Source organism: Canis lupus, chromosome 15 (assembly GCF_003254725.2).
Source record: "Canis lupus dingo isolate Sandy chromosome 15, ASM325472v2, whole genome shotgun sequence".
Classification (NCBI taxonomy): domain Eukaryota; kingdom Metazoa; phylum Chordata; class Mammalia; order Carnivora; family Canidae; genus Canis; species Canis lupus.
The window spans coordinates 49,152,260-49,171,185 of record NC_064257.1 but is presented as its reverse complement, the minus strand read 5'-3'; the positions used below and the strand labels follow the sequence as shown (position 1 = coordinate 49,171,185).

General features: G+C 37.6%; 1 protein-coding gene across 15 annotated transcripts in view; it reads left to right on the top strand.

Moving 5' to 3' along the window:
* Positions 1 to 18,926, top strand: part of SH3D19 (SH3 domain containing 19) — a 180,053-nt gene that overhangs the window by 155,173 nt on the left and 5,954 nt on the right. For 12 of the 15 annotated variants that reach the window (XM_049094206.1, XM_049094211.1, XM_049094204.1 and 9 more), the window contains 10 exons: positions 720 to 788; positions 979 to 1,119; positions 4,813 to 4,885; positions 5,894 to 6,024; positions 8,274 to 8,332; positions 10,405 to 10,607; positions 11,025 to 11,077; positions 12,372 to 12,558; positions 13,177 to 13,274; positions 16,334 to 18,270. In XM_049094206.1, coding sequence (XP_048950163.1) covers positions 720 to 788; positions 979 to 1,119; positions 4,813 to 4,885; positions 5,894 to 6,024; positions 8,274 to 8,332; positions 10,405 to 10,607; positions 11,025 to 11,077; positions 12,372 to 12,558; positions 13,177 to 13,274; positions 16,334 to 16,450 — 1,131 coding nt within the window. In that variant the 3' untranslated portion in view covers positions 16,451 to 18,270. Of the gene's footprint in view, positions 1 to 719; positions 789 to 978; positions 1,120 to 4,812; positions 4,886 to 5,893; positions 6,025 to 8,273; positions 8,333 to 10,404; positions 10,608 to 11,024; positions 11,078 to 12,371; positions 12,559 to 13,176; positions 13,275 to 16,333; positions 18,271 to 18,926 lie in introns of those variants that run through there. The other 3 variants (XR_003133125.3, XM_025439141.3, XM_025439142.3) reach the window with 2 other exon arrangements.

Here is an 18,926-nt window from a genome sequence, read left to right as displayed (position 1 = left end):
CCCTTTCCTTGTTGGAAGTGAGCTTGTGTGATCACATTTCCTGGGTATGCCTTTTATATTTTACAGGCCCTCTGACCAGTGCTCATCAGCCAGAATTTACCAAGGCAGGAACAGAGTCCTGTGGCCAGGGTGGGGTGCAGATGTAAAAGCGATTCTAAGATCAGACAGCTGAGTAGACGAGGAAGTGACTGGGGTCAGGCAGTGAAATCGGTATAAGTAAACACTTGGTATCAGATGACGAGAAAATGCAATTCAAGGCAAATGGAAGCAGTCAATCAAGCACTACAGAGGGGGCTCCCCTGTCAGCCTTCAGAAGACAACCACTGAGGACCCTGCATTAAAGACATGTCCCCACAGACTGAGAGGTCAGGTGCTGAGCATTTATCCTTCAGATGCTCAGGAGACTTGGGCCTTGTCCTACAGAACAGAACTTCCAGGTTGTGGTCATTTAAGGGAACTTCCGGCCACATTGGGCCATTGTCCTGCAGGCTCACCTGCCTGTCCCCAAGGACTGTGAGTATCCAAGAGAAATGACAGCCCCCCCCCCCCCCAACAATCCTCCCCACCCTCCCAGGGTCTAGAACCTGAGGAACCCAAGGGAAGAGTTTAACTGCTTGAGAAGTTACACTTCAGGCACACATGTGAAATCTCCACATTATCAGCAGCTTCTGAGGAAGTTATTTGATTGCAAATAATCCTTCTATGGGTTTGTGTTTAAGCTGTCTGTGCCTCATGGAATTGCCAATGAAGACATTGTCTCCCAAAACCCTGGAGAACTCTCCTGTAAGGTAAAGTAGAGCTCTTTCTTTACTGACTAATGTTAAAAAAAAAAAAAAAAAAAAAAAAAAAAAATCACTGGCCTCTGTTACTGCTTTACACATTATTAAATGCTTTAGGCTCTGAAGATTAAAATGTGAAAAAAGTAATAATGTTTTATTAAATAATAATTGCTTCAGAGTGTGGTATTGTGCCTTACAGCGTGGGGACGTACTTGTGATGCTGAAGCAGGCAGAAAATAATTACTTGGAATGCCAAAAGGGACAAGATATTGGCAGAGTTCACCTGTCTCAGATAAAGATTATCACCCCACTTGATGAACATCTTAGAAGCAGACCAAACGTAAGGAATTAATATTGTACAGCCCTCATATCACACATAGCAGCACATTTCGTAGAACTATTAATTATATCTCATCCTCAGGTTCTTATTAGCACGTTTATTTTAACCAGAGTAAAAATTACAGTAGCGTTTTATTTCATTTTAAGAATAAATTACTTCTAAAAGACTCGCCACTGCCATGCTAATCACTTTGATACACAGAATGACTACCATGTGTTTCGCCTTCTTCATCTCATGCTGACTTAGAGCAACCAGAGCACTCAGTCATTAACTTTCAACTGTGAGAGCTATTTATTTTTGAAATAATGTAAACATGTTTATCAAAAGTGCTGGAGATCAGTTTCCTACCAGAATGGATAATTATTTTTAAGGGAGTCCTATAAATGCTAAGTCTGACATTAAGAAGCACTTCCCTTTAAGATTTAAGCTTAGAATAAACCTCATTTCTCTGATCATAGCTCAAAATAATGAGATGAAATGTAATTTAACAACCTAAAGTCACAGTGTAGGCCTAACAAATTTGTGGAGCCTATGAGAATGCAATGATTATTGAAGGTCATTTGTTTAGCAAGAAAAATAGCATCGAATGATTTACAGAGGTATATTTGTAAAAGAACTTCTTAAGTTAACCAGTTAAATTTTTGCTGTTACTGTGGCAAATGTGAAAAAGAATACCCACCTATCACTTAATGCAAGTGAAGTGCTTGGTTTGCCATTTGTCCTAGTTTTCAAAATCTAGTCCAATTGTTTTATTCTTTGAAGGCAGTTTATCTTCTGAAGTTTGCTAAGAAACTTAAATATTGGTATTTTGAAGAGCAGAGAAGATAATGTGTTAAACTAGGCACAGGCAAGATACTGAAATTCTAACTGTAGTCCACAAGGGGAACATTCTCCCATTGCTCATATTCTCTTTGTTTTGGTAGATCGTTTTCCATCTGTCACTGCTGTCCTTTGCTCAAAACACACTGATGGGTAATAGTGGGAGTTGTAATGCCAAAAAGCTTTTCTCGATGAAAAACAGACACTAAAAAAAATTAGAAGTTATTCTTTTATAACAGTTCAAAGGTTTTTTCCACTTTAAACATTACCTTCCTCCCCGTGTAAGTAGACTTAAAGACACCTGGCCTCCATTGGCCAACTCCTGGTGATACCAAAATGAAGCCTCCTTTAGATTCTGGGTTCATGGTTCGCATTACATTTTTCAGAGAAATAAAACTAACTATTTGTACGCCTTGTTTTAAGGTAAAGAGTTCTAAAAATGAGTTCTACTCTTCCCTACCTTAGTAAACAGAAAATAGTGAACATTATCAGTTGAGGCTGAACGTCTGAGATCAGGGGAGAAGTGGGGGATGGTTACCTGGTGCCTGGTTGTGAGCACAGATTTATGTTCCAGGGAGTTGGGTTTTGGTCACAGTACATTGCCCTAGATGATTCTTTCACATCTTTAAACTTCATTTTTTTTAAGGTGGGAAATAGTGATAACCAACTCCACGAGGTTTTTAATTTTTTTTTTTAGAACTGATTTATTGTGTGATTCCATTTATATAAAAGTCCACAAGAAGTAAATCCAGAAAGTAGATTAGTGGTTGTGTAAGGCTAAAGGGAGGGTACAGGGGGAAGACTGCTAATGGGAAGAGGGTTTCTTTTTCTTTTTTTTAAAGATTTTATTTATTTACTCATGAGAGATACACAGAGAGAGAGGCAGAGACACAGGCAGAGGGAGAAGCAGACTCCATGCTGGGAGCCAGATGTGGGACTCCATCCCGGGACTCCAGGATCACACTCTGGGCCAAAGGCAGATGCTTAACCACTGAGCCACCCAGGCGTCTTTGGGGAGGGGGTTTCTTTGGGGAGTGATAAAAATGGTCTAAACTTAGATTGTGGTGAGAGTCGCACAATTCTGTGAATTTGCTAAAACTATGTATACCTGAAATGGGTGGATTTTATGGCATGTGAATTATATCATAAAGATGTTTAAAAACTTAGAAGAGCTACTTAATGCGATATAAGGTGTTTAGCTTGGTGAGTAGTACATAGTGAGTAAACAATGAATATTAACATTTCTCATTACTCATTTGTATCAGCAGTGATAGTCCTATTAGAAAGAGCTTTGGAATATATCCAGTTTACCTACCAGACACCCACCTTAAGGGCATGGTCTGAGTTGTACTGACCCCTTGTGGCCAACCCTGTGTAGCCTGTTGCTCTTACCCTTCAGCTGCCAGGCCGGGTTGATGAGCAGCATAGGGGGTGGTGGGGGTATCCAAGCATTCAAGACAGAGAAGGGAAACTAATTAGGAGGTTCAAGGTATTGTCCCGCCTCTTCAAGCCTCTCAGGCTTGGTTATGTTCATATTGTTGGGCCCTTTGAAGATTCTTGTTTGTGTCTGGTATAGGGTAAGCCTCTGACTTCATTTTTTCCAAATGGATAGCCATCTAGCCTAACACCGTTTACTGAAGAGTCATTCCATTTCCCACATATAAATCAGAAAAAAATGAAAGTCATACATACACACATATAATAACTTATGTGAAAAAATTTTAAGACCCCCCCCCCCCCCCCAGACTGCAAATATCTCACGGCTCCTTTCCACAATTCCTGAAATTCCCATCATGCTCATTTACTTAAAGAAAAGCACTGAGCAGCTTCCAAGAAAATATCAGGGTTACTTTGGTAAGCTTGTGTAGTGAGCTGCCATTAACTATTACTGTCTTGGCCTAAATTAGTATTTGTTTACCTAACTTGAGAAAATACAGCATGTTTTTGCAGGTGCATTTTGTTTGAAAGATAAGGTAATAAATTTGCCTTCATTTAGTTCACAGGTTTGCCAGTGTTGAAGAGTTTTAAGTTATAATTTCAAATAACATCTTTTAATCAGATTAGATGATGATGATGATAATGTGGATAAGCCTATCTGTTTGTATTAAACTAAGAATAACAACTGCTTGTCAATGAGAAAAGGTCACTGTTCAACTTTACCCTCTCCCCTAGCCAATCTAGGAAGCTGCTACATGGGTAGAGAATATTGAATTCTCTTTGCTAATTTACTTAGAATTACTGTTGAATAAACCATTTAGATTAAATAGAAAATTCAGGCAAGACATGGGAAGTAGTGTTTTTGGCCTTCAAATTAGAGAAAGCATTCAGCTAAATGGTAATAAATGAAATAGATTTTATTTTGTGAATTATACTTTTGTGGAAGTCATTAGCTCTTTCCATTTATGAAAGGCGGAGTATAAATTGCAGAGCTTTCTTCTACCATTTTAATGAAGACTCAACTTTTAAGGCTCTGTTCTTGAGATGTAGTACTGATCATAATTTAAGGAAAAAGCAACCTTGGCAAGGTACACAGGTCAAAAACCACTACTTCAGAGTAGAATGGTACCAGTTTTAAAAATAATGACCTTAAAATAAAAAAGATATTCCCATTTATGTTACTCTCTTGGTTTAAAAAAAAGTGGTGGGAGGACATTACAATTGAGAGTCATTTCTGTCCTCCCTTGGCAAGTACACATACCTTTTCAACTTGATAGTGATTCCCTTGTTTGGCTCGACTGTGTGCTTTGCATCTTGTATACTCAGAATGTAATTATGTCAAGAGGATTCTAATGAGAAAAAAAAAGTCTCAGAGTGAATAGCACATCCAGCATCCATCCTGCATGCTTCACTCACGGCCCTGTTTTCCCCCCTAAGGATCCAAACCATGCTCAGAAGCCCGTTGACAGTAGTGCCCCTCACGCTGCTGTTCTTCATGATTTCCCAGCAGGTAAGCCCATAAATGATTAAGTGGTAGAGCTTTAGGATCCCCGAGCAGTAATCTTCCCTGAGTTGGCCTCTCGATGACATCTTCATTTTCTGTGCCAATGGAGTTCTGGATTGGAAAGGTCATTTTACGCTGCCTTCAGGAAGGGTTGATTGTACTCAGCCATTCCAGAGAGCTTAGCAGCATTCCCTTGCCTTTGAAATTCCCCGTGAGAGAGAAAGAATGAGGGGAGGCAGAAAAGGAGGGGGGGTGCGGAGGATTCCCTTATAGTGAACAAATAGCCAATTGCGTAGCAATTGCAGACTTTTAACTCTTTAGAAACCATGCATACCAATTAACAATTATAATGATATTAATTCTGTTTTCATAAGTGAAATAATTGTCTCCTAAGAATTGCAAAACCACGCATAGTTTATAAGAGATGAAAGTGTATATTTTTTGGTAATAATTTTTAAATACTTTTTATATCCAAGATTACAAGACTATAAATAAACTCCTGATTTATTTAAAGCCTCTTTTGGTCTACTTGGTAGAGTGATTTTTATTTTATTTTAGTGTGAGTACATTTACTTGCTAAAGAGCTGTAGTAGTCCCTTAGTTAATATTTTGAGATTAAAATGATTTTTAAGCATGATTGAGAATAATAAGAATATTATACCATGTCTATAAAATATTTCATTGTTCAGTATGTATTCAGCAAAGGGTTTATATTGGCCCAGTAGGAACCATTGACCAGCACAGTATTTTTGTTTAACCATTTCCTATCAATCACTACATGGTAAATGCATCCAATTTGGCCTTTAAAAAGGAAGCTCATAATAACAATATCCCCCCCCCAAAAAAAAAAAAGAATGTATTTTTTAAATCAATTTGACTGATGTAATCTGTTCTCAGAATCAGTAGAACATACTGCCTCAGTGGACAGAACTAAATGTTACTTTGTGCTCCACTTTAATCAAATCTCCAGCCAAGGGAATTCATCATATACATAATTATAATTTTATGTTACAGAGCAAGCTGATGATTTGCACCTCACTTCTGGAGAAATTGTTTATCTTCTGGAAAAAATAGACTCAGATTGGTATAGAGGGAGATGTAGAAACCAGACTGGCATATTTCCTGCGAACTACGTCAAAGTAATTGTAAGTGTGCAGTGCATATTTAAATTCATCATATATTCTGTGGGCTCTATGTAACTTGTAGTTTGGAAAAAACAGAAGCCTAGATTCTTATATTCTCATTTACTCTCTTCCATTGATTCATTCAGTTTTTGGAAAATTAAAAAACTAAAGGTATATTCAACTAGATAATGATTAATTATTAGTAAATTATATGCAGTATTAGAATTTAATGCCTAAATGCTATCTGAAATCCTAAAGTGAAAAATGACTGCAGGTCAGCTGGTGAGCCAACTCGGAAGGGCGGGTAGGCACTAAAATATATATATTTATTCTAATTAATTAATTAAACATTTAGTAAACAATAATTAAATGGTACTAGATAGTCCCAAAGGAATGTTTGCTGAGGTTATGGTGCTACTTATTTTCTTTGGAGTATAATCCACTTTTGGTTTCTTCCATCCTTTCTATTCCTATTTATTTCCATCTTAAAAAAAAAAAAAGATTTGGGACTACTATAGGACTTTCATTGGAGGTAGTCGTCCATTCATCATTTTTCACATAATAACTTCAAGTCTGATTGGGAAAAATTATATTAAAGTATCAGAATTTTTTATGCCCTCACAGCCTACAATATGTGAGCCCATACTATAGAACCCTCAGTGCTAAACCCAGTAGCTGTGAAACATGGAGATGAAGTCAGAATGCCACTTGAACATTTATATCAATAAGAAGAGTATGACTCAGTCTCTGCTATAATTTATTGATACTGGAAAATATCAATAAAGCTAGCTTAAAAAAAAAAGCTAGCTTAAATTGTTGAGCATTAACAGCTTATTTGGGGGGGAAAAAGGGTGGTGATTTTCCATTACATCAGAAACATAGGAAACAAAACAACATAAAACCTGTATTTTTCAAATATAGATGAATTTGAGTCTCCTGAATTCTAAAATGTGGGTCTTAAAAATTGTCCAGTATATATATGCCCTGATTTTTTAGAGAAATCTAACCACATTCTCTAATTAATATTAAGAATAATGTTAGTTTTAGCACTCTTCTTCATTTTTCTTCTGCCCAATGTAGCAGTACTTTAAAAAGCACAATTACCACACTGAAATCCATCACACTGAATCCGCCACATTATTGGTATAAGTGCCATTTCTAAGCCTACAAGTTTAAAAAATTGTTTTAAAACTTTTGGAATTTATCAGGAAGGCTACTGATTTATTTAATATAAACCTCAAAACCTTAAGTAGTTTTCCGATTTAGTGCATTATGGTCAAATATTTTATTACAACTCAGCTCTACTGAGCCTTGTAAGTAAGGTATTCTATAAGGTGCCTGCCACTTAATAGATGCTCACTGAGTACTAATTCCTTTCTTCCTTTCCTGTTCACACTGAAGGAAAATCAAATTTCTGGAGTTACTAAAATAGAATCCATAAGTTTTTTTTTTTAAGATTTTATTTATTTATTCATGAGAGAGAGAGAGAGAGAGAGGCAGAGACACAGGCAGAGGGAGAAGCAGGCTCCATGCAGGGAGGATGACGTGGGACTCGATCCCAGAACTTCAGGATCATGCCCCGGGCTGAAGGCAGGCGCCAAACCGCTGAGCCACCCAGGCTGCCCGAATCCATAAGTTTTATTGAAATGTTTTATTTGGGGGTCAGGAGAGTATTGCAGAATTCTTTGAACGCTTTGATAGGTGTGGTAGGGACGCCTGGGTGGCTCAGCGCTTAGGCGTATGCCCTCCACTCAGGTCGTGATCCTGGAGCCCCGGGATCAAGCCCCACATCGGGCTCCCTGCATGGAGCCTGCTTATCCCTCTGCCTATGTCTCTGCCTCTCTCTCTCTGTGTGTCTCTCATGAATAAATAAATAAAATATTTTTTAAAAAAATGAATCGGTGTGGTAGTGCATGAGTGCCAGCCACCCGGTTTCTATCTTAAGTCCCTCTCATCTGAAGTTTTCAACTTAGAGATTATAGGAGAAAGAAAACTCAGTCTGGGGCAGAACAACATTAATGTACTTATTCCAGCAAGTAGGAGGATTGATTGGCTATTCAAGAAAGGCTATATTCCAGGTTACATTTTTTTTTTTTCAAATCTCAAATTCTGGATTTCTTACCGTTTTTGCACCTATGGCACTACTTCATCAGCTTAATATCTACCTAAACTGTTTAATTTCAATCACATATTTCCTAATTACTTAGCCTTAAATTTATCTTACTAGAATCTGAAAACATAAGATTATTGTCTTGACTTTGTCTTTACAGATTGATGTTCCAGAAGGAGGAAATGGGAAAAGAGAATCCATTTCATCTCATTGTGTTAAGTAAGTTTTATTTGTGTTCTTTTGCACTGAATGCAAAGGAGGCAAGCATTTATACCATAAAGAATTACCAAACTTAAAACACTTCATTCGTGTGACTATTCACACTCTCAGTGTGTCTTTGTAATTATGAGGAAAACTTACTTGTTTAAAAAGCCTTAGTCGGGGGCACCTGGCTGGCTCAGTTGGAAGAGCATGTCGCTCTTGATCTCAGAGTTGTATGTTCAAGCCCCATGTTGAGTGTAGAGATTACTTAAAAATAAAAACTTTAAAAAAAAAAAAAAAACTTTTTGGAAATTAAATGAATAAATAAAAATAAAAAGCTTTTAGTGGAGTAAATTCTGATAAATACAACATGCTGTTAGAAGCTGGTGTGAGCAATAGCAATACTCCATGTATTATAGGACATATAGATAGCCAGAAGCTAACTCTCCTGGGATTTCCCACACACAGCCTGGCCTGAGCTTGAGCAGAGACAGTTTCATTATCCAGTGCATTTTGTTTTGGCCTTCTGTTATTTATCTACCAACAGATATTTAGAAGGTTCAGATATTTTTGTCTGAGAAAATATTTTAATCTTATGGAAATAGAACCCCTACAAAAACTGCTAAGAAAGGGTTAAGTTGGAGGGGTCTTCCTTTATGTCTGAAGACCTTTCCATGAATTTATATACCCTTTTATGCACCACTGTAACTCCTTTGTGATTTAAAACTCTGCCACAATGCAACTTTATATTCCAGTTAAATGAGCAAATTAGTAGAATTCACTACCTGCTGAAGACTGTAAACCTGTCTTTGAATAGGTCAGACATAAGGAGATGCTCCCCGAGGACTTCAGAAAATAAATGCAAAGGTTACCACAAATAAGAAAACTTCTGATGTCACAATAGTTGAATTCTATTTCAGGTTCAATTTTTCTCCTATTTTTAAGCAGTGTTTACTGTGTCAGCAGGTTGAATTCAAAATGGGCTTTCACAGCCTTTGATCCATTGACCTGACTTAAATCAGACTTTGAATGGTGCCAGTACCAACCTTTTTCCTCTTCAGGCAGTTGCATCTCCTTCAACTGTTGCCATTGAGACTTCTTTCTAAAGCCTTAAATCGAAGGTTTGGTATTAAATCATGCCTTCTAGAGACACAGTTTTATCTCTACTTCTTCTATCTTATTTTCAATCACAATTGCAGATCATTAAAGGATTGTTTTCATTCTTAGAAGTGAGGCCTTTTTAAAGGTGATTACAGAAATCATCTTTAAAATAACAGTGTTAGGTATAAGATTGTTATAATTTGCTCAGTTTCTGTTTTCTTCAAACTTTCTAGTTGTGAAGACCATGTATCTATACAGACAACTCACTGATGATTCAACATATATTGAGCATCTCCTCTGCCCAGCTGATGCCCATTGCATTCTGGCACAGAAGTTTCATGTCTTGCCCTGAGAGTCTCAGGGTTGGCACTCCTAAATTCAGTGCAATCATGATTGAAAGGTTCAGATTCAGCCATGGATTTCTGTGGCCCAAGCATATAAAGACATGTAATGAAGTAAAGGTGATCAAAAGAAGTACTAATGTAGAGTAGCCACCCAGGTGCTCATTTGGAATTCTGCATGTACTCTGCTACCTTGACTTTAGCCTTTTTCTTTTCTTTAGCCTGTTTTGAGTGAATAGGTTCATATCTAAAAAGTAAGAGCTATCCTTTAGAAATGTAGCTTTTTCTTTTCATGGAAAATTTTATTTTTTAAACTTTTAAAATTTTATTAAAGATTTTATTTATTTATTCATGAGAGACACAGAGAGAAGCAGAGACACAGGCAGAGGGGAGAAGCAGGTTCCATGCAGGGAGCCCGATGTGGGACTCGATCCCAGGTCCCCAGGATCACGCCCAGAGCTGAAGGCAGGCACTCAACCGCTGAGCCACAGGCATTCCTTTTCATGGAAAATTTTAAATTATGCCTATTGTATCTTGTTCCATAGTAAACACAGAATAAATATTTATTGAAAGACTGAATGAAGGTTTGAAAGCATTTTTTGTTAGTACTCTATAGTTTGACTCACAAACATGATCTTCTTTGTTCAGAGGCCCAAGATGTATCACTCGGTTTGAATATATTGGAGACCAGAAGGATGAGTTAAGTTTCTCGGAGGGAGAAATTATTATTCTCAAGGAGTATGTGAATGAAGAATGGGCCAGAGGAGAACTTCGAGACAAAACTGGGATTTTCCCCCTTAACTTTGTGGAACTTGTGGAGGATCATCCCACCTCTGGTGCAAGTATTTTAAGTGAGTATAGAGAATATGTTTCTTATTATATCCTATCCTAATTCAACTAAGCCAAATTTTAGGATAATTCTTAAGCTCCTTAAATAATTCATATTTTTTAAAGTAGAAAGAAAAAATATTTTTAAATGATAATAGTCCCTATTAGGATAGCCATTATTGTGGTGGTAATCTCTCAAACGTCTGGTTTTGGTGTTTTAGGTAATTAGCAATAGCTTCATATCGGAAATGGCAAGAAATCATAGACTTTTAAACAGAAATGGACTATCTAGTATAACTTATTTGTATCTTCCTGCACTTTACAGTGAAGAAACTGGTCTAGAGTCCCAGACTTTTTATTCCCTCTCTGCAGTTTTTCTCCAATACTAATACATGGGCCTTTACACCTAGAGTTTTAACTTTTTTTTTCCTTTAATGTAGGCACAAAGGTACCACCCAAGACCAAAAAAGAATATTCTGGTGCAAATTCTCAGGTAGGCTGCTTGAATGGGCAACTGTAGTAAAAAACCAGGTTTCAACTCTGGGAGGAATAGTAAAATCCTAATTACCACGAGAAAATATTATAAACCATTTTTCGATTCATGGAGCAAATGTTTGAAATAACATTTGGATTATAGTGGGCTGGGTTTTTCCCCCCTTTTTCTTCTTCTTTGCTTATTTTTTTGTTTTTGTATTATAAGCCATCCGTTGTTGTGAACTTAAGATATGCTAGGCACTGTGCCAGCTGTGCTACATGCATTATCCCATTTAGTCCTCACAACCACACTTAGCAACACTAACATGAATCTGAAGCTAAGTCTAGAACCCAGGCCTGTCTGTCTCCAAGGCTTTGCCTTCACATTTTCCTGTCCTCCCTACTTGAGCTCCTCAAACGTGGGGTTCCCATCCTGACCTGGCAGAGACACCTTCTTGCAGATCAAAACCTTCCTCTGATGTGTGTGGGGTAAAAAGCATTCTTATTGGAGCATTCTATAATACAAGCCTATCATGTTTGGGTCATTACCCTACCAGCCTTAGAGCTAACCATGCCTCATGAAATTAAAAGTGTGAGTTAATGTAGTCTTGAAGTCTCATGCTATGGAATCTGGTAGTCTCTGAATCAGGCAAAGACCTGGAATGAACAGGAACCCCAGGTGACTCAGCGGTTTAGCACCACCTTCAGGCCAGGACCTGATCCTGGAGACCTGGGATCGAGTCCCACGTCCAGCTCCCTGCATGGAGCCTGCTTCTCCCTCTGCCTGTGTCTCTGCCTCTCTTTCTCTCTGTCTCCCATGAATAAATAAATAAAATCTTTAAAAAAAAAAAAAAAAAAAGACCTGGAATGAACAGACTGCCCATTCTGATCTATCCTATTCTAGGTAAAGAAGAGCTTCACTGAAAATTATGTGCTTCACCAGAATTTTTTTCATAGTGTCATAAATACCATGTGCTTTTACCTAATAATGTTTTTAATGTAACTAATGTTACAGATGTTAAGATCACAATTAGAAAAAAATTTTTGCTTAAGTATTGTATATACCTTAAAAGCAGAAAAGCTACAAATCTCATAATATCTGCCATTTAGAATAATATTTTAAGAAAAAGGTTATTGGAAACTTTTCTTTCTGAAAGTTGGTAGCAACATAAAGTATTGGGTGATTTAAAGAAGGCTTCAGGCTTTGAAATCTTTGACCCCTTTGCTTTTTTTCCCTCTACTTTTTAAGCTTCGTATAAATCAATGTCAGGTAAAAATTCCACATTTCTTACCAAACTTCTGATTTGTAACAGGATAGTAGTCTTTCTGGAGAATGGTGTGAAGCTCTTCACAGTTTCACAGCAGAGACCAATGATGACTTATCCTTCAAGAGGGGAGATCGGATCCTGATCCTTGAGCACGTGGACTCCGACTGGTACAAGGGCAGACTGGGGGACAGGGAGGGGATCTTCCCAGCAGTCTTCGTGCGGCCCTGCCCAGGTATGGCAACTACAAAAATGACTGTTACTTTTTAAAAAATATTTATTTATTTATTCATGAGAGACACAGAGAGAGAGAGAGAGGCAGAGACACGGGCAGAGGGAGGAAGCAGGCTCCATACAAGCTCCATGCAGGGAGCAGGACTCCATCCTGGGACTCCAGAATCACGCCCTGGGCTGAAGGCCGGTGCCAAACCACTGAGCCACCCAAGCATCCCATGACTGTTACTCTTGAAGTGGAGCCCAAGACCTTTGAAATGATATATATTCCTTTTCTCTCTGGTCATGCTCAAATTTGTTTGCCTTCATTTGAAAGAGTTGATTCATAAGTTTGTGCAAAGTCTCCTCATATGCTTTGTTGGCTGTATGGGGGAAAATAAAGACAAAAACGCCTTCACTTAATAATGGCTAATTTTGTCTACTAAATGTATTCTGTATGGTTTTTTTTTGTCCTGCTAAGAAAATACCATCTTTTTGCGGGTTAAAAAATTTCAAAATTAATTGAAATTATTTTGTCCTGGGAATGGAAAGGGGCATGTGGGGAGGCATGGTTCTTAAAATGTATGTGTTTTAGTCCATTGCCTTTCTATATATATTTGAATTTTTGGTGTCTTCACAGCTGAGGCAAAAAGTACGTCTGCTTTAGCAATGAAGGGGAAGAAGGCCAAAGCTTTATATGATTTCCACGGAGAGAATGAAGATGAGCTTTCCTTCAAGGTCAGAATGTGTATCTTTTTGTAACTGCATTAAACAACTATAAATTGTGAAGGGTCTTCCACTGAAGAATAGAATATTTGGGTGGAATATTGATCATTAGCCAAGAATGAACAGATCTCAGACCCTAATTCTAATGGATGAGATTAGAGAAGCTGAATAGGGCACAATTAAATGATCAGCAAGGCATTTAAGTACTTAAAACTTTACTGGCTTGATAGCCACACAATCATCAAACAAATTCCTTATCCTAGGCCTTGTAACATCCAATCTCAACAATATTGGAATTTCTGTTGGTAAACCTAGTAAAGGGTAATTCTCTATGTGGACTTTGCAAACTGCTACTGTCATGTCTTTGAAACCAATGGAGAAATCAAATGGTACCTACTACAATTGGCCACTGCAGCAGTGTTCATAAAGCACTGGAGTCTTGTCCACAAAGATACTGACTAGAATTTGGGGAAATGATCCCAAAAGGTTAAACTCCTATGCAAAGATTGATTTATTTATTTAAGTCATCTATACGCCCAACATGGAGCTTGAACTCACGATCCAGAGATTAAGAGTTGCATGCTCCCCTGACTGAGCCAGCAAGGCACCCCTGCAAAGGCTTTTTTTTTTCTTTTTAGAAGCCTAAAATTTAATCTTTACCGAAGAAGTCCATCTTCTTTTTTGGTTGTTTTTTGAGTAAAAATAGAATATTTGCATGATCCTGTCTCTCCAGCCTGCAGTTGGACCATGGTCAGAGGAAGGCACTCACGACAATACTTTGGGACTGTTCCAAGAAGAAGGAGGGTGGGTTTAGTAGCAGTTGCCATCAGAACAGCCTGCGCCAGACACTGGAAAATTCCCCATCATCAGAAACTCAGGCAGAGGCAGGGATGCCATAGAAAGAATTAAAGCATCAGGGAGTGACTTGAGAAGATGAGACTTAAAACAGTGGGTGCCCCAGCACCTGTCTGAAACAAAATGAGGGAAATGAAGGTGATATTAAGAAGTCACAGAGTAAGGGGCATGCAGAGTAAAGCAATATAAAGTTGCTGACTTTCCTATTTTGTTGTGGAGTTTTACATTTTTCTAAGAATTTCTTCCTTTTCATATTAAAATGTCATTTCTTTTATAAAATGCTATTAGTAAACGATATTTCTTAAGCAGAATTATAATTTCTAATCCTGTATCAGTTTCTTTTTTTTCCTCTTAATTTCTTGGTTCTCAAAATCCAAATGCTTAGAAACGGTTGCTCTAGTCCTTCTCATCATGGAAATCAGTGACTCAAAATTCATTCCTTTTTATCTTTACATAAAATGTGACTGCAAGTGAACAATCTGGATTCAAACTTTTTGGATGTTATTTTGGCTTTCGTTTAAGTTATGTTGGTGTAAATAACAAAATCATACTCATATTCTCCAGAAAATAGGTTGTCTTTGTTTTATAAATGACTATAGACAAGATAGGTCTAGAGTTTTTTAGTTAGAGGATTCTGCACTGCTGTCAGTATTGTTAATCATTAATATTTTACTAAATGTTCACAGAATATTAGTAGGACTTTTTTTTTTTAATTGTCCTAGCCATCAGAAAACTGACATAGTATGTACATATGGACCAGAGCCAAAAAAACAAAGTTTCATTCGACTATTATGTTATAATTTAGGAACCAGAAGGAACTTATTTATAATAGAAACTTTGAACAGCCAGAGTTTTTACAGATTTTGGCAGAGTAAAGTAAATTAATGACATTTGATAGTCAGCATTTTTCCTTTCCATTTTCCATAAAGAAAGGCCTTAAATCAAACCATTTTTCCAGAGGGCAATGTACTAGTGCTATAAATAAAATCCATTTAGCCTGATATTCTTAAAAGTAGTCAGGGTCATCCTGAACCATTATAGAATCTTAAACCCAGATTCTAAGAAATGGTTAGAATCCATAAAGAACAAAATAGTTTCAGGAGATAATTTAAAAAATTATGTCTTCGTCTGTTGAGGAATTATAATTCACACATGAATAAGACACACAGTCCCTTTGACTAACCTGATGAGGGTAAATCAGATGTTCTGAGTCAGAGAGAAGCTCTTTTAAGACCGGAATGAAAGTAAATTTGACTGTGAAGCCATAGAAGCATGGAATAAACCAAATGGTAGGAGGAGGATACCATTATGTGGAAGAATAAATGTAGAGTACAAAATGCTCAGGATGTTGGGAAAAAGGCAATTACAGTAAAAGCCTCTCTAAGTAAAAAGTCCACTATAAAACATAGTAGCCATGTTCCCAATGGTTAGCAAAACCAGCGAAATCGAACTAGATTGGGATCCTGTCCCTACCACTAACTAGACACACAGCCCTGAGGAAGCTATTTAATCTCTTCCGAGCTTCAGGTTCCTTCTTTTTAAAATAAAGAAGTCTATAAAAATCTCTCTCTAAAATGGCAAAATAAGAGTACCCACCTCTAAGACTACAGTGCTGTTCAAGTAAGTTAATTCCTATAAAGTGCATAAAGCAGGACTACCTGTATGTAGTAAGCACATGGACTCTCTTACCTTCAAGGGTTTGCTTATGTGTCCCCTTCAGTGGGGCGCTGCCTGCCTAGAACTAATGAGATGCTACCCCACACTTTCTGTCTTCCTGGACTAGCTTGATTATTTGCCTCCCTACTCTAAGATGAGGTCTTTATTCCTTGCTGTATCCGTAATACTCAACAGTGTCTGACACATATTGGGTGCTCTAAATAATTGTTATGTGAAAAAATACATATATAACATATATCTAGTACTGTTACTAAAGAATTTTAATTAGGAGTAGTGAATTTGGGGGGCACAAAATACGAGCAGGAAAATAAAAGTGCTGTGAGGGTGCCAAGGAATGGGCTCAGAGGAGAAAAGGCATCCAAGCAAATGGTGTCATAAATCATAGATCATATGTGTGGCATGTCATTTAATCCCCTGGGCAAATCAAGATCAGAGAGTTACATCAAGAAAGATAAACCATGCCTGTCCGGGTAGGCTGCTTACCATGCTTATTCTCAACAGAAAAATAATGATTATTTCCAATTTTTGTCTTCGGACAGGCTGGAGACATCATAACAGAGCTGGAATCTGTAGATGATGACTGGATGAGTGGAGAACTAATGGGAAAATCTGGAATATTTCCCAAAAACTATGTTCAGTTTTTACAAGTCAGCTAAAGGTGAAGCTTGACGGTGTTCTTTGGCACAAGAACTCACTTGAATATCACTTTGACTATCAGATATGTTTTTGCACTATTTTTTTAAACTGAAAGAAATATCTATGCTGTCCATGGTACACTAGAATTTTCTGAAAGCAGAATACGTCTAGATTTTGTAGTCAGCTTTCATTCACAGTAGAAACATACACATGGAAACCCATGAGCAACCCTCGGTATCCTCCCTAGGAGAACATCAGGCAGCATTAGCAGGGCAGATACCCACTTCCCGCAGGGAAAGTGTCAGGCGACATGGGAGCATGGGGAGGCTTACAGGCAGAAGTTGCACTTGGACATCTTTGCATCAGCATAAGGAAATTAACCATGCTTCTTCATTTTTTACTGTAGTTTAAAAAGAGGACATTTAATATTCTCCATGCTGTAACTATCAGGATATGTTTGGTCATCTAAATTTCATTTTTGACATTCAAATGAATTCTAACCATTTAAGCTCATTATCATTATTACCAGGGCAAATCTTTGCTTCAGGTGGGGGCACTTTATTAAATAGTGGGAGCCTTTATAAGCACTTGGTGAATCTGCTTGTGCTCATCAAATGCTCCTTGTGTTAAAAGTATTTTCCCTTTGTCCAAGGACTTTAAAGGGGGTTAAAATTTGATGTATCTTAGTCAAAAGAGCCAAAACCATCCTGAAATGCCATGCTAATACAACTAACCCTTCCACATACCTGCCATACCTTCTTTCTTCCATGTATACTTTATGTTAACGGGGTTATTATAAAGCACATCTCCTGAATCTGCAATCATTCTTTTGACAATTACTGGTGCCCAAAGAAACATTCATTTTCTTTGTGTTACCCCAGTAATATATAAAAACTGTATCTTGTTAGAGTGGTACATTATGAATCACATATATCTCCGAATACAAAGCAACTGTTAAAACAGAAAACACCAAACCCCCACAGCTCATTTCTTCCCACTGTAATCAGAATGAAAAATAATTTAAGAAGACCGAAGGCTGATACTTCTTTGGGTTTTTTTCTCCACCTCATTCCTGCAGAAATTACTAGGGTAAATAAAAAACCACTTTCCTCCTATCCATTTGTTATACATTCCAGACTTAAGATGAAAGTGGTTCTTCATGTGACTGAATCAATTACAGTTTATGGGCTTAACCCAAATAGGTCGAAGACAATCTTCCAAGCAGATCAATGGAATAGCATTTCATTGGAAATGTAAAACACTTCCCCAACAACCTTCACAATTTTCTTCTGTTTTTGAGAAGAGTTTTGTATGCTTGGCCACTTTTTATCTTTTGTCATATTGTTTGCCACTGTCCAGAAAGTTAGGCACCAGTTGTCATTATGTGAATGCCATGTGGGGTTCTGTAAAGGAGGAGATGTTCCCTTTGTCTTTAAGGGAAGTTCATTTTCCAGTTATATGGTTAATTGATTTTGGAGTATGGGAGCTGGGCTTGTTTTGTTTTACATTTTGGCTAAAGAGGACAGTATAAAGAAAACTCTTGTCAAATCTCACTTAAGAGTAATTTCATGAGGAATTAATGACTTAGAGCATTATCTCAGCTACATCCTTATTTGCAGCGGGGTGCACAACGGCAAGAAGTGGAGGATGTGTGTGGAATAGGACATGAGGTATATTATTTTGCCTGTAATTTTGACATCATTTATCAAAGATCGTGAAAGCCTAGCTTTATTGGAGAAAAAAATCCCTCTTAAAATTTTGGCCTTGTGTTAGCAGAATGATAAGTGCAATAGTTGTAAATCTACTTGACACTATAATAAACTGAACTGAACTTTTCAAAGTCCTTTTCTCATACTACACTGAGTTTTTTGAGAATGGAGATGGTACCTTTGTATCTCCAGCCCTTTGCACCATATAAGCTCAATAAAGGTTGGTTTGTTGGTTGGTGGGGATTGGATGATTGGTTGGATGGAAAGCTTTCACACGTAGCAATACTGTCTTGAATCCCCAAAGATCCAATATCTTTGCTCTTTAACTTTTTTTTTTTAAGATTTTATTTATTTATTCATGAGAGACACAGAGTGAGAGACAAAGGCAGAGACACAGGCAGAGTGAGAAGCATGCTCCATGCAGGAAGCCCGATGCAGGACTCAATCAATCCTGGGACTCCAGGATCATGCCCTGGGCCGAAGGCAGGCGCTAAATGCTGAGTCACCCAGGGATTCCCCCTCTTTAACTTGTTGACGAAAATCTTTATTGAGACAAAATTCACAGTTTTGTATCATTTCATTCCTTCATGACTATATTTTTTGCTTGCCACTTATTACCCACTCAACTGATAAAAGGCCACGATGTTGCTCAGTATGGGTTTTCATAGGTACCTCCTTGTTCTCTGTATTGATTGAATGTAATTTTTATACTCAGTGAATTTCATAGGGGAGAAATAGGAATGTATTCTTTTTCCTTTCCATAATTTTAGGTGAAACTTGATATTGT